Source organism: Scylla paramamosain, chromosome 2 (genome assembly GCF_035594125.1).
Source record: "Scylla paramamosain isolate STU-SP2022 chromosome 2, ASM3559412v1, whole genome shotgun sequence".
Classification (NCBI taxonomy): domain Eukaryota; kingdom Metazoa; phylum Arthropoda; class Malacostraca; order Decapoda; family Portunidae; genus Scylla; species Scylla paramamosain.
Window position 1 is genome coordinate 13,495,311 of NC_087152.1, and position 19,690 is coordinate 13,515,000.

General features: G+C 42.5%; 1 protein-coding gene across 1 annotated transcript in view; it reads right to left on the reverse strand.

Moving 5' to 3' along the window:
- Positions 1–1,098: 1,098 nt before the first annotated feature.
- LOC135106919 (uncharacterized) overlaps positions 1,099–19,690 on the reverse strand; it is a 20,469-nt gene continuing 1,877 nt past the window's right edge. The window contains exons 3-8 of the mRNA XM_064016362.1: positions 15,790–15,934; positions 5,629–5,706; positions 5,400–5,489; positions 3,447–4,097; positions 2,321–2,466; positions 1,099–2,071 (exon numbers count right to left, since the gene is read on the reverse strand). Of these exons, the coding sequence (XP_063872432.1) occupies positions 3,984–4,097; positions 5,400–5,489; positions 5,629–5,706; positions 15,790–15,934 (427 nt within the window). The 3' untranslated portion in view covers positions 1,099–2,071; positions 2,321–2,466; positions 3,447–3,983. The remainder of the gene's footprint in view (positions 2,072–2,320; positions 2,467–3,446; positions 4,098–5,399; positions 5,490–5,628; positions 5,707–15,789; positions 15,935–19,690) is intronic.

Genomic DNA, 19,690 nt, shown 5'->3' on the forward strand with positions numbered 1-19,690 from the left:
GTAATAAGTAGAGCAGTGACTAATTAAAATGCAGAGATATATAGCAGTGGGCATTCATGTGTGTATTTGTATAAAAGAGAAAACATGCTTGATGTCTGAAAAATAAAACTACCAATTACAAAAAATAATATGTGTGTGTGTGTGTTGTATAATGGAAAAATAGAAATTCAAGTTTTATATATATCCTTTTCTCACATGCATCTTATGAGAGAAATATACAGAAGACGAAGTATCTTATATTTCTCTTTCTGTACAAATTAAAAAATATATATAATTCACTCACAATCAATAGGAGAGTGAACTATTATCAAAATAGTTAAAAACAGTTAAATTATAATATATTTGTTTATAGCACACATACAAGAGCATGCACTCCAATGTTTTAAGTTGAAATGAACGTGCTGTCCAGTGACAGTTGTTGAAGAAGGAAAACCTTAATCGTATTATCACACCACCTACCCCAGCACAACACACCCTGATGGCACTGGTAGAAACCTCAAAAGCTTCAACCCTTCAATAGCAATACATCTTAGTGTTTGGGACGAGAGCTTTCCTGAGACTCTACCGTGTATGTCAGGCAAGGTTATTTTTTATACCAGACGTAGAGAGCAAATAGATCATTAACATGTAAGCGGCAAAGGACTTTTATGGAAAAGAACTTTCATTACATTGCTTATCGCCATAGTTCATGTGGTGGTAATAATTGAGTAGGACTGAGCCTTCATAAGATCGTGATCCTGAATATTCACACCATAATTTCACTCAAATTAAAGCAATAGTCACATGATAAATTAATAATTCTGTGATTATCCTATCTAAAACCTAGAGGCACCATGATTGGTATGAAGGGAGCTGTACAAGTCATTGACTGAATCACCAGAATACAAATATTTTATGCTGGTCACTGCACACAGTCACTTATTGACATAAAAATCTTAAAATTTACTGTGCGTCAACGAGTCATGTCTGAGGAATATACTAAGTCCTCTCACTCTCACAGTTTGTCTCTGTCGATGCACTAAAGACGTCACAGCGGTAAGAGTTTCGGAGGATGTACGAGAACCAAGCGCCTAGCAATTTGTCACGTACTGTCAAGCCTTTTTTTTTTTTTTTTTTTTTTTTTTTTTTTTAATCATATGATGCAACATGAAAACTGAAAGACTTGGTAAGACCCAAGAAAAGCACAGGAAAGTGTTGCTTTTCTGACAAAATATTCCCTCATTTTATTATTTTATTTAGTTTTATCTACCTATTTATTATTATTATTATTATTATTATTATTATTATTATTATTATTATTATTATTTTTATCAGCAGAACAACGGTAGATAACTTTCCCTCTTGGTTAACTGGCTGGAAGTCACTGATTCAGGGATTCACAAAGGTTATTGACAATCCATCCAATGGCTCAAGAATGTGCGTCGTGAGCATACCAATGAAGCTTCGAACCTTTTGATCAGCGACTGTTAATATTAACTAATGCAGTACTGGGTAACCTAAATATCCCACACAACGTACATCACAGATTGTACACAAAATCTGAATAACATAAGCGAACTGACTTTTTTCTAATATAAAACTGCGGGCAATCCAGTACCACAGTTACTACTGTTGTTGATCTTACGATAACATGCGAAGAAGTATCTCACGGTCTGTTGCAAGTTACAACCTACGTATGCTTAACCAGCGCGTCTTCGTGCCACTTTAACACACTTAACAGCAGGTTATAGGAGTCACCAAAGTAAGGCACAGCACTCTCGCTGGTCGACCGCTGCCAGGATGTCAATCTGTCAGGACGAAATTACGGAGTATGACAGAACAGGGACTCTCAACACGGCCCAGGCGACGGGTTGTGACTACCGATGGAGGTCAGATGCTGGTAAGGACGATATATGTCACCAGAAACACCCAAGGAATGATGGCTGCCAATACCAGCGCCGCGACCTTCAGTTTCTGCAAGCACGGGGTCTCGCAGGAAAAGAATCTTTGCAGAGTCCTACGTGAAGCTCTTCCGGAACACGTGCACACGCCGCCGCTCACCGAAGCCCCGCAGTCACACAAACCCTCGTACCTGCGACAATACAAATGTGTGAGGACACAAATTTAAATTTTGATTTCATATACAATACAGTATACTTAAATATAGTTTCTAACGATTTACATAATTACGAACAAATCTTTGGTCTTTAGTATGTGTATGGGCTATCAATGTGAATAATACATGTTTGATATTGCATATCAACAACGGTAACGCGCGTATTTTATCAGTGATTACATGATTTTTATAACAAAAAAACGTAACATTTCTTGTTCATCTCACTTGCGTGCTGCCCACGGCCGGTGCACGGAGACTGGCCTGGGGTTGGCGGGGTCAGGATGGGGTAAGTGGTCCTCGAGGCAAGCCGGAGAAAGGACAACTTCGACGTTCCCGGCATAAAGGTGTTGACATGAGCGACACACACTAACCTGCGCCAGAAATAAATAAATAAATAAATACCTCTGACTTTACATGCATACTCTGCGTCTTGCCTATGTATGTGTTAAAAATAAAAAAGTAAAATAAAAATTATTACAAATACATAAAAGGCACGGAATTACTATGGTGCATTACAAGGATAACTATGTGTATACAGTTACTGAGAAAGTACGTACATGTATCACAGGGACAGACAGTGTGTGTGTGTGAGAGAGAGAGAGCGAGAGAGTACGTAGTCAATGGTAATGTGTGTATACGGCCACTTCTCCGCGATCTTCATTTAAGGTACTGAATATCATCAATCACAAACTCCGTGATAAAACACACACACACACACACACACACTCTCTCTCTCTCTCTCTCTCTCTCTCTCTCTCTCTCTCTCTCTCTCTCTCTCTCTCTCTCAAAAATAAGAAAAAGCACGCTCAAAAATCAGCTCAGTGATCTACTAAGGAGTCTACCTTAGCTTATCATGTCATTTAAAAGACGATCTGTTAAAAAAATAAACAAATAAAGTACCTACCGCTTTATAATTATCTAGAAAAGTCTTCTTCACGTGACGGTCCTTTGTGTTTTCGAAAAGGCTACACATATAAGATAGGAACAGTGAAATTTGCGAGTGATGGTGTTGTGGCTACGCAGGGCATGGCAGATATTTAAGCATCAGCGCAGCAAAACAAATACAGGTGCATCAATTGAAACAGTCTAATTCATGTAGCTTCGTGGAAGTAACAGAAAAGAAACATGAATATTGCACTTTATCAGTGACGGTTCATTCATACAATGTAATTAAATTGTTGTTTAATTTCAGTAATGTTGGAAAAACACACACACACACACACACACACACACACACACACACACACACACACACACACACACACACCAAAAACATATTTGTAAGATCTCTGCTTTTGTTACGGACTTCAGGAAGGGGAAAATGTTTACTTAAGCAACAACATTGACTTACTGTGTCGACGGAGCCGTAGCTGCTCCTCACGCCGGGTGGGTTGTCCACTTCACATTTTCCATCTTGCGAGCAGCATGACCCTGGCGCGCAGCCGTCACGGTGCGCCTCCATTCGCGGGTCTCCATGGGCTTGAGAATGTTCTTTTTTGCTCCCTTTCTCCGCCACCAGTCTCTCTCCTTTGCGGGGCGCCAGTGAGGTATGCTCCCCCGGCTGTGACATGGTCTTGATGTTTTGCTTATTTTCTTCACTACTGATTATTAAAAAAAAAAGGGAAGGTGAACAAAGACTACGTGTATGGCTGCTTACTAAACTACTTTCTAATAGCACCGTGGTACACTAGAGTCAGCACTCCTCTGACTTGTTAACAACACATTTGCGACACACTGCGCGCTCGTCTGAACGTTCCAGGAGATATTCTTGATTTACCCGAGACAGATTTATTCTTATTTTCTCTCGTTAACAGTAACAGGTTCTAAAAAAAAAAAAAAATCACTGATCCTTGCAAAATATTGTTGATAAATGTCCTGCACCGCGCCGCTAGAGCATCTGTAGAGCCGACAGCGTGAAGTAGATGGTGCACCAAGCAACGAGGGCCAGACTCAGCCCTATCAGCATCCACCCCTTGGGTTTGACCCACGCCTGCAGCTCAACCTGGAGAAAGAAAAATCACCAATGAATATACAAGTGTCTGGGAGTGTTGTCATGATGTGCTCGAATACGGCATAGCGGCACCGCGGCGCAATGGCAGCACCACACACCCGGCGAGTGCTACCATGGGCACGTCAGAATACCTTACATACAAAATTTTTCCATCTCGTAGTTTACACTTCGTCACACCCTCGGTCATCGGGTAATAAAGAGTGACAAGCCAGACAGTGATTATCTTCCACATATCCAAAACAAAACATTACTTGGCACGAACTCACTGCTGTCGACACTGGCTCACTACGCCCATGATGGATTTCACCTGTCCTGTGTAGGCAACTTACATGTGTTGGTGAGTAACCTGCACAAGCTCAAAACATTTGGACCATGTTCTGCAGGTCCCCGAACAAAAATATTCATATAAAAACACCAAAACACCACCAGCATCCACCTCAGCTGTCTACAACGTGACGTAACACTAATGACATCCGCCTGGTTTGTCATAGGGGGCCTCACTTCCGCCGCGTGAGTGCCTAGACTCCGTTTATAGGCATATTTTCATTACTGTCCAAGTAGTATGTGATGCAGATGCAACGTGCAATTTACTGCGAAAATGAAAACCTGTGCAACTGATGTACCTATCTATTCCCTGGATTAGTATACAGTGGCAACACTTCCTGTTTTGCAGAAGAAAGTCAAGAGGAAATAAACAGCTCTATAGCACCAAACCCGCACGCACTGCCAGCCACTGACAATACCACTACAAGCAGCTGCTGTAACTCTGCCTTCCACACACCACCAAGTAGCGATCTAAAACTCTAGACCTTGACTATACTATTGAGAAACAATCACCGACTCTTCCGCTTTATCACCGTACTACTGATAAGCAACAACTTTCGGTACTGCCTGTGGCCACACTTGTATCACCACCACCACCACCACCACCGGTAGTAATAATAATACTGATACCGGCACCGCTGTCGCTTTTACTTTACCCTCCCCCCATCCACCCAACGCCGCTAAGCATTATCCCCCACCCACCAGATCCCTAATAGTGATCACTGCAGCAACACACACACGCACACACACCCCCCAGAATAACTACAAAATCGAAAGTGAACATTAACAGTCAGAACATGAAGGTGAACAGGTGACTATAAGAAACAATGTGTGTGTGTGTATACCGCTGCTCCCCTATCTCCCATGCCACCACTCACACTATAAACCTAACTACCTATAAGCCCCCATCTCGTGTGTGTGTGTGTGTGTGTGTGTGTGTGTGTGTGTGTGTATGCCCCATGTCCTCACCTTCGAAGTGTCTGGTTTAGCTTTGTCGCAGGAACACTCTATCTGACTTTCTACGCAGGGGCAGTCCGCGTCGTGTGGCAAGTATTCATCCTGAAGAAGGAGTACAGATATGACAACATTAATAACAACAATAACAATGCACTATAATCATTGATACAAACATCAACGTCATCAGTATCAGCAGCACAACACCCCTCCCCCCCAGGCTAATGGGGAGAGGGCAACACACCTCCGAGGGCGATATTGTTGGGTGGATCTCTTCGTCAGGAATGGTCCGGCCCTCCTTCTCAAACCCTCTGTTATCCATCTGAAGGACATCAAAGAAAACTTAACATTAGAATGATACATTCACACACACACCCACAGACACATAACAAAATATTCATTACACAGCAGACAAGTAACCTCCATCTCCTTCCTTTATTCTATTTCATTTATTTATTTATTTATTTTCTCTTGCATTTTGAGTGTTATTCATTTGTTTCGAGAGAGAGAGAGAGAGAGAGAGAGAGAGAGAGAGAGAGAGAGAGAGAGAGAGAGAGAGAGAGAGAATTCACAATGTACAATTGACATTAATTGATTTACGGTATTATGTTACTGCCAAAGCCTTTACCTCCGGGCCGTCACACCAACACAACACTGCTGTCAACACCCACCGCCAGCAGTAGTCGATAGCGGCACTCAGTAGAGAACTCAAATATATAAAGAAATTAAAGAAAAATTAACTATTTGCTATTATTTACTTTTATTATTACTACACCATCGTGTTAATAACGTTGCCATTTACTCAAACACCCGGACTTCTGGGAATACTGTTAGTGTTCGTGCGATCTTTCGTGCTTTTCACCTGAATCAGTTTCGTGCGAAGGACATCCGGTGACTTTTATTGCAATGTTAGATGTGTCAGAAGCATGATGGATTATTTAGCACCAAAACTGAGGGGTACCTTAATCTATTCATACTAGGCACACAAATTACACTTCATTGTCGATAATGTTATTTGTTCTCAGATGAAAGTGATGATTTGATTCCTGATTATAATGACAAACCGTACTTGCAGACAAATATTATGGTGATGTACTTAAACACGTACTGCATCTAATTTTCTCATATTCTCACAAAAAAAAAAAAAGTCTCCCTGTCGGTTGTTCTTAACGGAAACAATTGAGAAATAAATTGCTCCGAATTAACGAAAGAAAAAAAAAAGTTTTCCTTTCTCAAAGTCGTGTTGTGATGCCTTGAGTGTCTCCGAGCAGTGGGTGAAGGTGAGGCGAAGGTGTGGAGGAGACGGAGTAGGCGAGGTGTGGGGGGGGGGGGGCATAGGGAGTCGTGACCAGCATCCTCATTAAATGATTCAAGGAGGAAGCACTTAATATTCTTCCCCACCTTTCTCTCTCTCTCTCTCTCTCTCTCTCTCTCTCTCTCTCTCTCTCTCTCTCTCTCTCTCAGACACACAAAAATCTATAACAAAAAAAAATAACATTGTGAAGTGGACAGATGAATATTTCCAAACGATTCATTCATTACGATAAACACAAGTATTAGTTAAATGCACACTAGGTACGGTCTGGCATCCGGGTGGTGGTGGGTCCCTGGAAGCATGCAGGGCGAGGATGAGTGGCGAGAGGGAAGGTCACGCACGGAGTTTCCCCATCCCCACTACCCAGCCAGCCAGCCACCCGACACCCACCCAGCCAGTCAGCCAGCCTGTCTAGCTCTCCTCCACGACCCCCTCTCAACCTTCCGCCCATCTGGTTCCAAAAGAGCAGCACAGGTTTTAGGAGGCTGCCACAACTTTCTCACACAACGTATCCTCAGGCAAAGGATAGCAGCCGCATCAACACCGTCGCTTAGGGTACTGAGAGTAGTAGTTTTAGGGACGGTATTCTTAAACGTTTCGGCGTCTTACCTCGACTAATTCCGTCTGGCTGCAATAAATCTTGAAGGACTTTTCAAGGGTGTTTTCACGATTCTAGTGATAAGTCATCAAGGATTCTGCATTATCAGAAGGAAAAATACATAGCTACTCATCTCTGTGGCCCTTAAAAGAAGACCTTGAAAGAGGAAAAAAAAAAAAAAAAAAACATTTAACTGTTCCCAGATATACAGTTGCCAGGCAAACTTATAAATGTCATTTATCAGCGTGGGTGAATAAAGTAGAAGGGGCGGAAATTTGAACTTCATATCGGTGGTAACTGGAGTTGGATGAGCAGTATAAATCTTAGCTGAATATTATCGTGCATTACATCCAGTGAATAAGGTGTAAGAGTTTGGTAATCCTGCACATCATTATGTTTACTCAGGTTTAAAAGAGGGAGAGAAAAATGCACTTCATGGGGCTGCTTTGCTTCACACTCAGGTGAATGTATGAGGAAGGAGACGAGTTAAGCAGTTCAGAATTTAGATCTGATAGGGAAGACCTGGCAGGAATGTGTTGACGCCCATTTTATCTGATAACTGAGTAGTTGGAGGTTGTGCTCGCTTTTGTGCCGTGCAAACACACACACACACACACACACACACACTCACACACACACAATCCTTGTTCCAAGAAAAAAATCAAATGGGAAATACAAATGAACAAACGCGCTGTTACTTTGCGTCACAAAGTGTTCAGAGACTAACAAAGATTTCCTAAAGAACCATTTCCAACATTCCTCTCTCTCTCTCTCTCTCTAAGGCAGAGGTTCTCCAACTTTGTTGCTTAGTGGCGCACTAATGATATATCTTGGACTCTGACGGCGCACCAACTCTACAGTCACGTGTAATGTGTACCTATCCATGGAAATTACGCGGCGCACTTGAGGAATAGTCACGGCGCACTTCTGCTCCACGGCGCAGTTTGAGAATGACTGCTCTAAGGCATCAACGAACTTTTTTTTTCTTTCTTTGAAAATAGTTCAAGAAATGTAAGTCATGATGATGAAATGTGTGGCGTGGAACTTGAAGACGTACAATGTAACTATATAGACCTTGTTGTAATGATTACGGGAGACTTGTCCCAGGAATGCAAATGCCCCGCGGTTGAAATTAATGAAACGCTTGGCTTTTATACACGCAAACGTAAACGCTTCCTTCAAGAACAGATATACGATTCTACTTCTGTATATCAACTTAGAGAGAGAGAGAGAGAGAGAGAGAGAGAGAGAGAGAGAGAGAGAGAGAGAGAGAGAGAGAGTTTGCGTGTTGGTGCGAGCGTGCGAGTGTGTGCAGACATTGAAAAATACAGCACTAATGAACCGAATAAACTACTCAAGCGGTGAAACTAAGAAATTTGATAATCTCGGTGCATCGTGATATATATTGTCACAGATACCTAATCTTATGACAGCATCTCCAAAAATAAAACATAAGCATCCCCACCTCACATCCACCTACCAACCCGCACACACACACACACACACACACACGTATACATAACCGGGGCGGGGAAAACGGTATTTTCACATCCACACTTGCCACTGAAATGACCAGACTAGTTTATCATCAGCAGTGTTACCTAATTAATTTACCTTACATTTGCTGCAGTAGTAGTAGTAGTAATGATGGTGATGGTGATGATGATGGCAACACATCACTATAACATCACATCTACCCCTTTTTCCCCTCACCAGACATTACACGTGCACACCCACACACACGCACGCCACACACACACACACACACACACACACACACACACACCAACCCCACGCACACACACATCCAACACTCTCATAACCTTTTAGCCTACCTTGCATACTTTTCTGTCCTCCTTTCCTCAGTCTCCCACTCGCTTCCACACAAGCCCACTCCCCTCCACCCGGAACTCCTTCGACAACTGGGAGAGACGTCTGGCAGGAGCGAGAGAAAGTGGTTGTTTACATTGCGTCACTGGGTTCCTCCTGCACTGTGTTGTTACTAACGTTTTCCTTCTGTTCCTTGTCTTACCTTCTCGCCTCTAAACTACCGCACAGCGTTGTTAGGTGGCTTTGGTTTTAATATTCTCTCTCTCTCTCTCTCTCTCTCTCTCTCTCTCTCTCTCTCTCTCTCTCTCTCTCTCTCTCTCTCTCTCTGATATCGTAGTCATATCCTTCATGGAGCCTAAAATCTCCTTTCTCTCCTTCACAGTCCCATCTTGCTTTATTAACAATCTCCTCTTTATTTTAACTTTCTCTTCTCTTTCCCTTTTGTCTCCTCTTCTCTTTTCTCTCATGCACGTAGACACACACAAAAAATAATGACTCACCCGTAATAATTCAGCACAAGCCAAGTGAAAGTCTCCTACTTAGGGCCCGTGGACGTGAGCCACTGACGGGCGACGGCAGTCAAGACACCACCACCATCACCGCCGCCACCCTCGCGTCGCCTTCCCCGCCCCGAGGCTACGCTGAGTTTCATAACTGCTAGGCGTTCATGCTACGCACTTATTTTTGAATGCTCTCGTCGCATGCTAGGGTTGTTATCGTTATCATTATTTTGTGATTTACGTGACAATAGTACTAGTTTCCGTGATTTTATGCTGTAATGTTATTTATTTACTTCTTTTTTTTATGTAAGAGGGACACCGGCCAAGGGCAACAAAAATCCAGTAAAAAAAAGAAGGCCCACTGAGATGCCGATCCACGAATAGGCTCCAAAGCGGTAGTAAAAAAAAAAAAAAAAAAAAAAAAAGGTGTCTTGAAACCTTCCTCTTGAAAGATGATGACCAAGACTCAGCAAGGAAAGCCAGAAGATCACCAGAAGAACGGCCTTGACAGAACCTATACTGGTAATCAGATACAAGGATGTGAAGTGATAGATGTTTAAAAATCTTCCTGTTGAGGATAGATTAAAAGAATAAATAAATAAATAGGCAGGAAATTAAAGCAATAGTAGGGTAGTTTGAGGGAGTAGAAGGGTCACCCTTTTTAGGAACAGGTTGAATGTAGGCAAACTTCCAGCAAGAAGGAAAGGTAGATGTTGACAGACAGAGCTGAAAGAGTTTGACTAGGCAAGGTGCAAGCACGGAGGCGCAGTTTCGAAGAACAATAGGAGGGATCCCACCAGGTCCATAAGCCTTCCGAGGGTTTAGGCCAGCGAGGGAATGGAAAACATCATTGCGAAGAATTTTAATAGGTAGCATGAAATAGTCAAAAGGTGGAGGAGAGAGAGGAACAAGCCCTGAATCATCCAAGGTAGAGTTTTTAGCAAAGGTATGAGCGAAGAGTTCAGCTTTAGATATAAATGTGATAGCAGTGGTGCCATCTGGTTGAAATAAAGGATGAAAAAAAGAAGCAAAGTTATTGGAGATGTTTCTGGCTAGGTGCCATTAGTCACGAGGGGAGTCAGATCTTGAAAGATTTTGACATTTTTTATCAATGAAAGAATTTTTGGCTAGTTGGAGAACAGACTTGGCATGGTTCCAGGCAGAAACATAAAGTGCATGAGATTCTGGTGATGGAAGTCTCAAGTACCTTTTGTGGGCCACCTCTTTATCATGCATAACACGAGAACAGGCTGTGTTAAACCAAGGTTTGGAAGGTTTAGGTCGAGAAAAAGAGTGAGGAATGTACGCCTCCATGTCAGACACTATCACCTCTGTTATGCGCTCGACACACAGAGACAGGTCTCTGACACGGAAGCAGTAGTCATTCCAAGGAAAATCAACAAAATACCTCCGTAGGTCTCCCAACTAGCAGAGGTAAAACGCCAGAGGCACCTCCGCTAAAGGGGATCCTGAGGAAGGACTGGAGCGATAGGACAAGATACAGATATGAGATTGTGGTCGGAGGAGCTCAATGGAGAAGATAGGGTGACAACATAAGCAGAGGGATTAGAGGGATGGAAAAGGTCAAGAATGTTGGGCGTATCTCTAAGAGGATCAGGAATACGAGTAGGGTGTTGCACTAATTGCTCTAGGTCGTGGAAGATAGCAAAGTTGAAGGCTAGTTCACCAGGATGGTCAGTGAAGGGAGAGGAAAGCCAAAGCTGGTGGTGAACATTGAAGTCTCCAAGAATGGAGATCTCCACAAAAGGGAAGAGAGAATGTGCTCCACTTTGGAAGTTAAGTAGTCAAATAATTTCTTATAGTCAGAAGAGTTGAGAGGTATACAGCACAGATAAATTTAGTTTGAGAGTGACTCTGTAGTCATAACCAGATTTTAAAAACTCGAAAGATTCAAGAGAAATCTCGGAAGATTTCAAGAGCGTGAGCACGAGAGCAGGCTAAGTTCTTGCGCACATGACGCAACATCCAGCTTTGGATTGAAAATGAGGATAAAGTAGGAGGAACAGAAAAGGGTTTACTGTCAGTTGCCTCAGACACCTGAGTTTCAGTGAAGAAAAGAAGATGAGATTTAGTAGAGGAGAGGTGGTGTTCTATAGATTGAAAATTAGATCTAAGACCGTGAATGTTGCAGAAGTTAATGAAGAAAAGTTGAGGGGGATGTCAAGACATTCAGGGTCGATACCAGAAGAGCAGTTCAACCCGGGGATATTTGTGGTTCCCTTATTTGATTTAGTTATTTATTCTTATTCATATTTCTTCAGGCCTACCTATCTTCCCACACAATTCGTTTCACGAACATCCACAAAAATAAATCACAAATAGAAAAAAGTTGGTTTACTCATTACATCCATATAATTTGTTACTTAAAAGACTGAAACCCGTCTTCTCAAACATTTCCGTGTTTTATCACGGGAACTTTTAACAAGTTTCAGTGGTAGTTAATTGGGGGTTTTCAAGGTCTCGTAGTTCCAATTTCCTCTATCATCAATAGGTAAAACACCCACTAGAATTCAACTGATCATCTCTGTGGTCTTTGAAGATAGTCCTGATGAAAGCATAAAACATTTAATAACATGGGCATGTGCCCATTAACACAGTGAACAGGTGATGAAACCCTCGTGTTTGCATGACCTTCACGCTGCCACAAGCATGACTGGACAGCTCATGATGACTGGAAGGAGGGGAAGTGACGGGGATCTCCGGATAGAAAACTAGCCGGTCTATTGCAAGACTGACATAATATTGGGTATGACTCAACACCAAGCACTTAATACTATTATCCACTCCTAAAGCCTGAAGAAGGCCAGTGACGGGCCAAAGTCAGCCCGAGGGATGTTTGTTTTGTCGAGATCAATGGAACATGTGACGTGTGAGGAGGCGGCGTCTCTTCTGCATCCCTGGCAGCACCTGCGAGGATTAGTTTCTGGTCTGTGTCAGAGTCTCCGTGACGCTGCTTATTCTGCCTCTCTCCACCTCCCCGATGCTTTACACAGCTTGCAATGTTTTTATGGAGCAATGGCTTAGGAGTGATTCGAAACACACACACACACACACACACACACACACACACACACACACACACACACACACACACACACACACACACACACATACACACACACACACAAGAGTAAATGGATGAATGAATGAATGAATGAATGAATGAATGAATGAATGAATAAACAACAACAAAAACAACAACAACAACAACAACAACAACAACAACAACAACCTATTTACATATACACCAGGCTAAAATGAGAGACAGAGCGTCACGGTTTGCCTACCTAATGAAAATACAGAGGAGGGAAAGACATTCGCGGGACAGGAGCGCTGCGCTGCTCAAACCAACACTACAGTAGACGGCGAGCGTGGTGAAGCGTGACCGTGAGGTGAATCTGTATATGTCAAGCACACGCAACTACACCGAAGATTTATATCACTCTTCAGTATTACAAGGTGATGGTTGCGCTATTCGTGTCTCGCTGTTATAAATCAGGGATGCACACAGGAATTACTGGTTTAGGAAAAAATGTCTCCTGTCTCACTAATAGTGTTCACAGTCCTCAGGCAGCCACTGTAGCACCTGTGTCTTTTTGCTCAGTTATGTAACACATGCCATGAAAGTCGTGAGGCCAAAGATCGCAACAAGGGTGGTGATACAAGACCTAAGTGTTGAGCAAGAAATACAATCCGCAATTAGCGAGATATGAATGTCTAATTACTCGTGATTACAACTCAGTGGGTGGTAATTATCATATTAATGTGGCGATAAGAAAGCTTTACGAAAGAACTAAACGTGCTATGATTTTGCTGCATTATAATTGAATGTATAGTAAATCTTGCCGGTCACGTCTCAGGGACAGCTATACATAACGGTGAAATATCTCAAGAACATAGCAGACTGACCATGGCCGCGAGTAGGTGAGTGTGGGTAGTAGTAGTGTCTGGGCGTATGTGTCAACGCACCTCGCCTCAGACGCTGGAGTTCTTTCCTCAACAGCGATGTGCCTGCAGATACCTATCAAATTATGTTTACAAAGTACACGGACACATGGTATCAGTGTTCTACTAATTATAGCTGATGATAAAACACGGAGTCCAAGGACGCAAGAGAAATCCCGGTGGCGTCGTTATCAGCGGTCACACACTCGCGTTGGAATAATTGTCGCCTGGTGTCTGATGAATCCTGGTGAGTCACATCTGTAGCCACGACAACTAGGGGCGTGAGGCGCGCTATGGAGGCTGGAGTAGTGATCTTGTGCAATAAACAATGACTTATATAAGGGAAAAAAGCGGAGGGGGGAGTCTTAATGGAAAAAAAAAAAAAAACAACACTCTCTGCTACGAAGCCCAATATGCAAGTTAATCAGCGCCTCTTGTTTATACTATCAATAGTTCAGCTCAGCTTATCAGAAACCGTAATTGCTAAGGAGAGCGACGTACAGTGGGAGTAAACGTGCTCGCTTGCACACACACACACACACACACACACACACACACACGTTTTGACTCTAGCCGCCGGTAATCAATAAAGAAAAGAAAAAAAAAAAGTTTGTAAGTTACCTTACCATCAAATGTAATTATGAAAAATGCAATATTTACTGCACTTCACAAGTGACAATTCAAACATTAGATTTTGCTTTTATTTTTATTTGCAGTCTTTTTATTACGTACCTATGATCATAAGAGGAAATTGCATAACTACTGAAAGGAACAGAGGCGATATGAGTTGAGGAAATACGTTGACTTGTAGTGTTGATCGCCCCGTCACTCCATATCAGCCTCTACACACAATACTTCAGGGAGCACTTGTAGTATTCTTTCATAGAGACTTAGTTTAATGATCACAGTTACACGAAACTCAATAAGAAAATGCATATACTATAGTATACCTAAAATAACTTCACTCATCTTATAATACCAGTGATGCAAAAACTTATTCATAAGTACAAAGCACTGCAGATTTATGGAAGATCGAAATCTAACCTAAAACATGCTAAGAGGCGGGAGTTTTACTTGACAAGCAGCAAAAGGGCGAATTCTGTCTGCTTATGTATATATCTAAATAATCAAACCTTCTAGAATGAAACCTCTACCTATTTCTCAGTTTCTCCTTAAAGAAATCGACAAACTGTATAGTTGAAGTCTCTCTCTCTCTCTCTCTCTCTCTCTCTCTCTCTCTCTCTCTCTCTCTCTCTCTCTCTCTCTCTCTCTCTCTCTCTCTCTCTCTCTCTCTTTCTAAATCAAACCAGGTGATCCCTGACCACAAACAAGTTACTAAAAAAATAAATAATAATAATAATAATAGCCATGTTTCACCTGTGCGTCCTGAAACACACAGACAGACAGCACAGTGATTGACTATTTAGTGGACCCTCAAGGTTTAGTGAAAGTTTATGTACACTGACAGTCACTGTACTCATTTACTTTTTTTTTTACAGGCAATGAAGATAATCTCTCCCTCTGTCTGTGTCTGCTTGTCTGTCTGTCCGTCTGTTTCCCATTTTTCTTAATACCAAGCTGCTTTCTTTTTTTTCTCTCTTTTTTTCAGCGTGCTCTCACCTCATTTTCCAGGCCTTGTACTTTACTTCATAATTTTCCTACATCTGACGGTGACCCTAATTTCCACTCTTTTTTACTGAGTACACATACTATTCTTCTTTCATTTAATTCGACTTCTAATGTAAGGATTTTTAACCTCTATAGCAACAGCAGTAAATGACATTTTTTTTTTAGCGTTTCTTTCCCACTGTAACATTGTCAGATGACATCATCAACATTCCCTTCTTAAGTTATTAACATTCTTTCTATTAATGTGTCCTATACCTTCCTGCATGTGTGTGTGTGTGTGTGTGTGTGTGTGTGTTTTCATGTCAGATCACAAAAAAAAAAGGTTGTCGTGATACTCATACTACAAACACGTATATGAAGCAATACAATACAATGAGAGAGAGAGAGAGAGAGAGAGAGAGAGAGAGAGAGAGAGAGAGAGAGAGAGAGAGAGAGAGAGAGAGAGAGAGAGAGAGAGAGAGAGAGAGAGAGAGAGAGAGAGAGAGAGACTGCATAATTACTGTTCACACAGCGCCCCATGACTACGACCAGCCCAAGCTGAAGCTCCCCATGCAGGGACGCACCAACCTGCAGGTCAACAACGGACACCGTGTCTGCCTCCAGGGTGGAGTATGCTACACGCGAGTGCCGGCCCCGCGTCTCTTTACTCATCGGTGACCTCCTGAGAAGTCTGTCCAGAAGTGACACCCCGACACCCTCCATTAACGAAACACTGCAATACAAAGGGAAACACCTTTACGCTAGCCTAGTGTGCCCCGAGACAGACAAACATTTGACAGCTGTTGACGTGCTGTTGACTGAGTAACCTGTGGAGAGTTGCCTTGTTTATATCTAATTTTTTTTTTCATTATAACAATAAAGGTTTTACGTCTTTATAAAAAAAAAATGTTTTTTTTTGGTAGTACTCGACTCTTGATCAGTTCCTCTCCAAGTAGATTCATAACATCCCATTTATTTGCTATATTTTAAAATGCGTGCAACAACATAACAACACAACACTGCATACTCATTTCACACTAAGAAAAAAAAAACCGCGGTGTCTCACGGTGTACGTACTCGTACATTCACAAAGTTGCAAACGATGTGTGACGAGGCAGAGTAGAAGTATGGAAATTCTATAAACTGACAGAAGAAATACCATGGACGCACCACCTCCACATAGCAGTACGGACGCCATTCTTAAAGTTAACATTTCCTGCCAGGTATATCCAAAGTCACGGCATGTTTAGGAAAGCGACTAATTTGTTGGTTTGACGAAGCTGTCGTAGTGAAGGTCGTGGTACTGACGGGTAAAGACGAAATTACAACACTTAAAAGAGCAATTAATCAAGGTTATAAGGGAAATTATTGATATTGGTAATGTTCTGAGCAACAAGGTAAAGGTCGTGCGGGTTCCAGCGATCTCATTTTCTCTTGACATCTCCACACTGGTCGTGTTGTAAACGAAGCGGGCATGAAGTCTGCTTTACATTAATGTGTGAGAGTGCTGCTTCTGCTACATTCGCCTTGGACAAGAGAGGCAACATGCAAAGAAATCTCTCTCTCTCTCTCTCTCTCTCTCTCTGGAGGAAGTAAGTACAATGTGTACAGTCACTGGGGATCGAGTCTGCTCATGCTGGTTTCCTTCAGTCGCCACAGGATAATATTTTCAAATGTTTCAGCGTCTCACATCGACAATTTTTCAGAAGTTATTAGGCTTTTCACGTGTGTTTTCATGATTCTAGTGATAATTTGACAATTACTGTATACCATCAGTAGGGAAAAATACTCATGAGAACCCGAATAGGCATCCCTTTGGCCTCTGAAAGTAGTCCTGCGCCCTTATTCTGAAACACTTCGCTCTCTCACAACTATTTTTAAAGCCTACAGAGATGATTTGCTAGATTCCCACGAGTGTTTCTCGTCTTAGTATTATAGAAATCTTATCAATATGCTACTCGAACCGTAAAAACATCCTTAAAAACCCGTGCAGCTTCAAGTAGAGCCTATTAACCACTTCGCTCCGGATGCTTAAAAGTAGTGGAGATGTGGCAACTGATGAAAGAACAAAGCGTGCAAGACTACGGCTAATAAAGTCATTGGGATGGCGGCGCTTTTCATGATGTCTGGTAATGAAGGACACGAATCAGTATTAATGGAACTTCCTGCACGGATTCTGTAGCTTGCTTGCTAGTTAATATGTGCAAGGATACGTAAACTGTCTATATGTACGCCTTGGATGTGTCTGCGATGCGTGGATAACAGCGAATGGTAAGATAGCTGGTTGCTGTACTTGTGTCGGGTAACAGAACATTGTAAATTATGTTTCATTATAGTGCTGTGGTGGACATGATGATGTTTAAGTAGTGTAGTATTGTGTGGTATATACAGTGCTCTGGTGGTATTGTGAAGTGGTGGTGGTGATGGTGATGGAGAAGTGACGTAGGATGGAATGGCATTGGTTATGAAGATATGCAATGATAACGCATTGATTGAGTCTTGGCGCCACAACAAGGAGAGGTCATATGGCGCCACAAGGTAAAAGAGAATTTAAAAGACGTAGATAAAAAGACACTAAAGCTAAAAACACTATTGTAACTAAATTGTACGCAATACAATGGCTACGATTTGTCGAAAAGGCGAGTCTTCTTCACAGAAATAAGCAGTTATACCTCATGTCCCCAGGGAGCCACACCTCTCGCGACATCAAAGAAAGAGATTGTTCCGTCTTCAGCCTGATACCCACAAACGAGGGCAAATACCGGGCAGTCAGGAGAACCAAGTAGTGATCACAGTAACTCCGCATCCTATGGAACACGAGGTAACTCTGTGCAAGACGTGTAGGAGATAGATCAGTACGGTTTCATGTGGGCATGCCTGGTCAGGAGCCCACAGCCCACCCCGTGACCTCACTCAGCGGTAGCCATCATCTCCCATCTGTGTTGACAAGTGGTACATTTATGAATGGATTGTTGAAAAGGTCTCAAAAAGGGAGAGGATAAGAAGGAACATGATGAGAAGAGGCAGCCGCTTTAGTTGTTATTCTTCTCGACTGCTGCATGTACAAGAAACGAGCAAAAATTATTATGCAGAGCCGCATCTAATGCACAAAATCATTCACACATTTTTTCTCGTGTATGGGGTGCTGTGGACAGACATCCCCGAGCCAGCGAATCCTGCATACCACCATCACACCTCAAAGTCCTTAACTCCTCAGGTATGTTTACGTATAAATATAAAGTAGACCAATGAACCAACACCAAGTGAACCACTCACCTCCATCACGCTGTTCATGGTTGATGGTGAGCGTTGGTCTCTTACGAAAAGTCTATCTTCGGTTTATCTCCTGTCTCTTCTTCAGTCTCCCGTGCGCTTCGACAGGGCCAAAAATGTTTAAATTGTACTTGTAGAGACTCGGTGAACTTCAATTAATTTGATGATTTTCGAGAGCGGGAAAGCTTGCGGTTTTTTTTTTTTTTTTTTTTTTTTTTTCGTAAGCCGGTAAGTGAAGGCGAGGGAAGAGGAACACAGCATCCAGGCCGCTGTCCCGATTCTTCCCAAGCCACGTGCACGACTGTCGGCGTCACGTTGGCCTAGTCGACTCCGGTGGTACCGTCCCGCCCCTTAATCGTTGATACAGGTGCCGATTAGGGAATACAATGGTTAAAATATGCCGCATCTCCTGCTACCGAACAGACCCCAGCCCCCTCCCCCCCAACGACTGCAGCGTGCCAACGCAAATTTTTTTTTTTTTTCATTGCCTGCCATGGCGTGTCGCTCAAGTCTTTCAGGTATCTTATTTTAATCACTAAATGTTTCAAGATGCAATACTCGTACACAGCCTCCTGTTCATGCACAGGGAAATGGCGATCTCTTATCATGACCATGTGCTGACAGCCGTGACGTATACATGTTTCGCCTCAGCAAGGTTGTTTTGTTGGACTATGGGGGTGCAACCGATTGCTGCTAGTGTGCGTGGCCATCCATTTCCTGCGGTTTGCACACAGCCTGGTAACAGGATTGAGAATACTCCTCGGATAACACCGCCTCGCAACTACTTGGGAAGGGAGGCCGACGAGGCAGACAGGTTGTGTTTCTTCGTCCACCATGACAACAGTTTAGATGTTTAGATATGTGCGTTGTGTTGACACACACACACAAACACACACACACACACACACACACACACACACACAAAAGTGATGCAGTAGAGTACGCACATGTCATCACGAGGAGGAAGGATAAGGGAACCTAAGATTGCAAGAAGCGGACGGCAACCGGGAGGTAAAAGCAGGTAAACAACAATACGAAACAGCAAGCTAAGTGGAACATCTATCCGTGCACCTGTCCTGCTGTTCCCTCCCATCTCAGCCACAGGCAAATACTTCATTTGTAATGGATGTCACATAATGATTTCATGAAACTAAAGCATTTTTCACATACTCGTATTCTAAAAAAAATACATTGATCAAAGAACCACTTGATAATA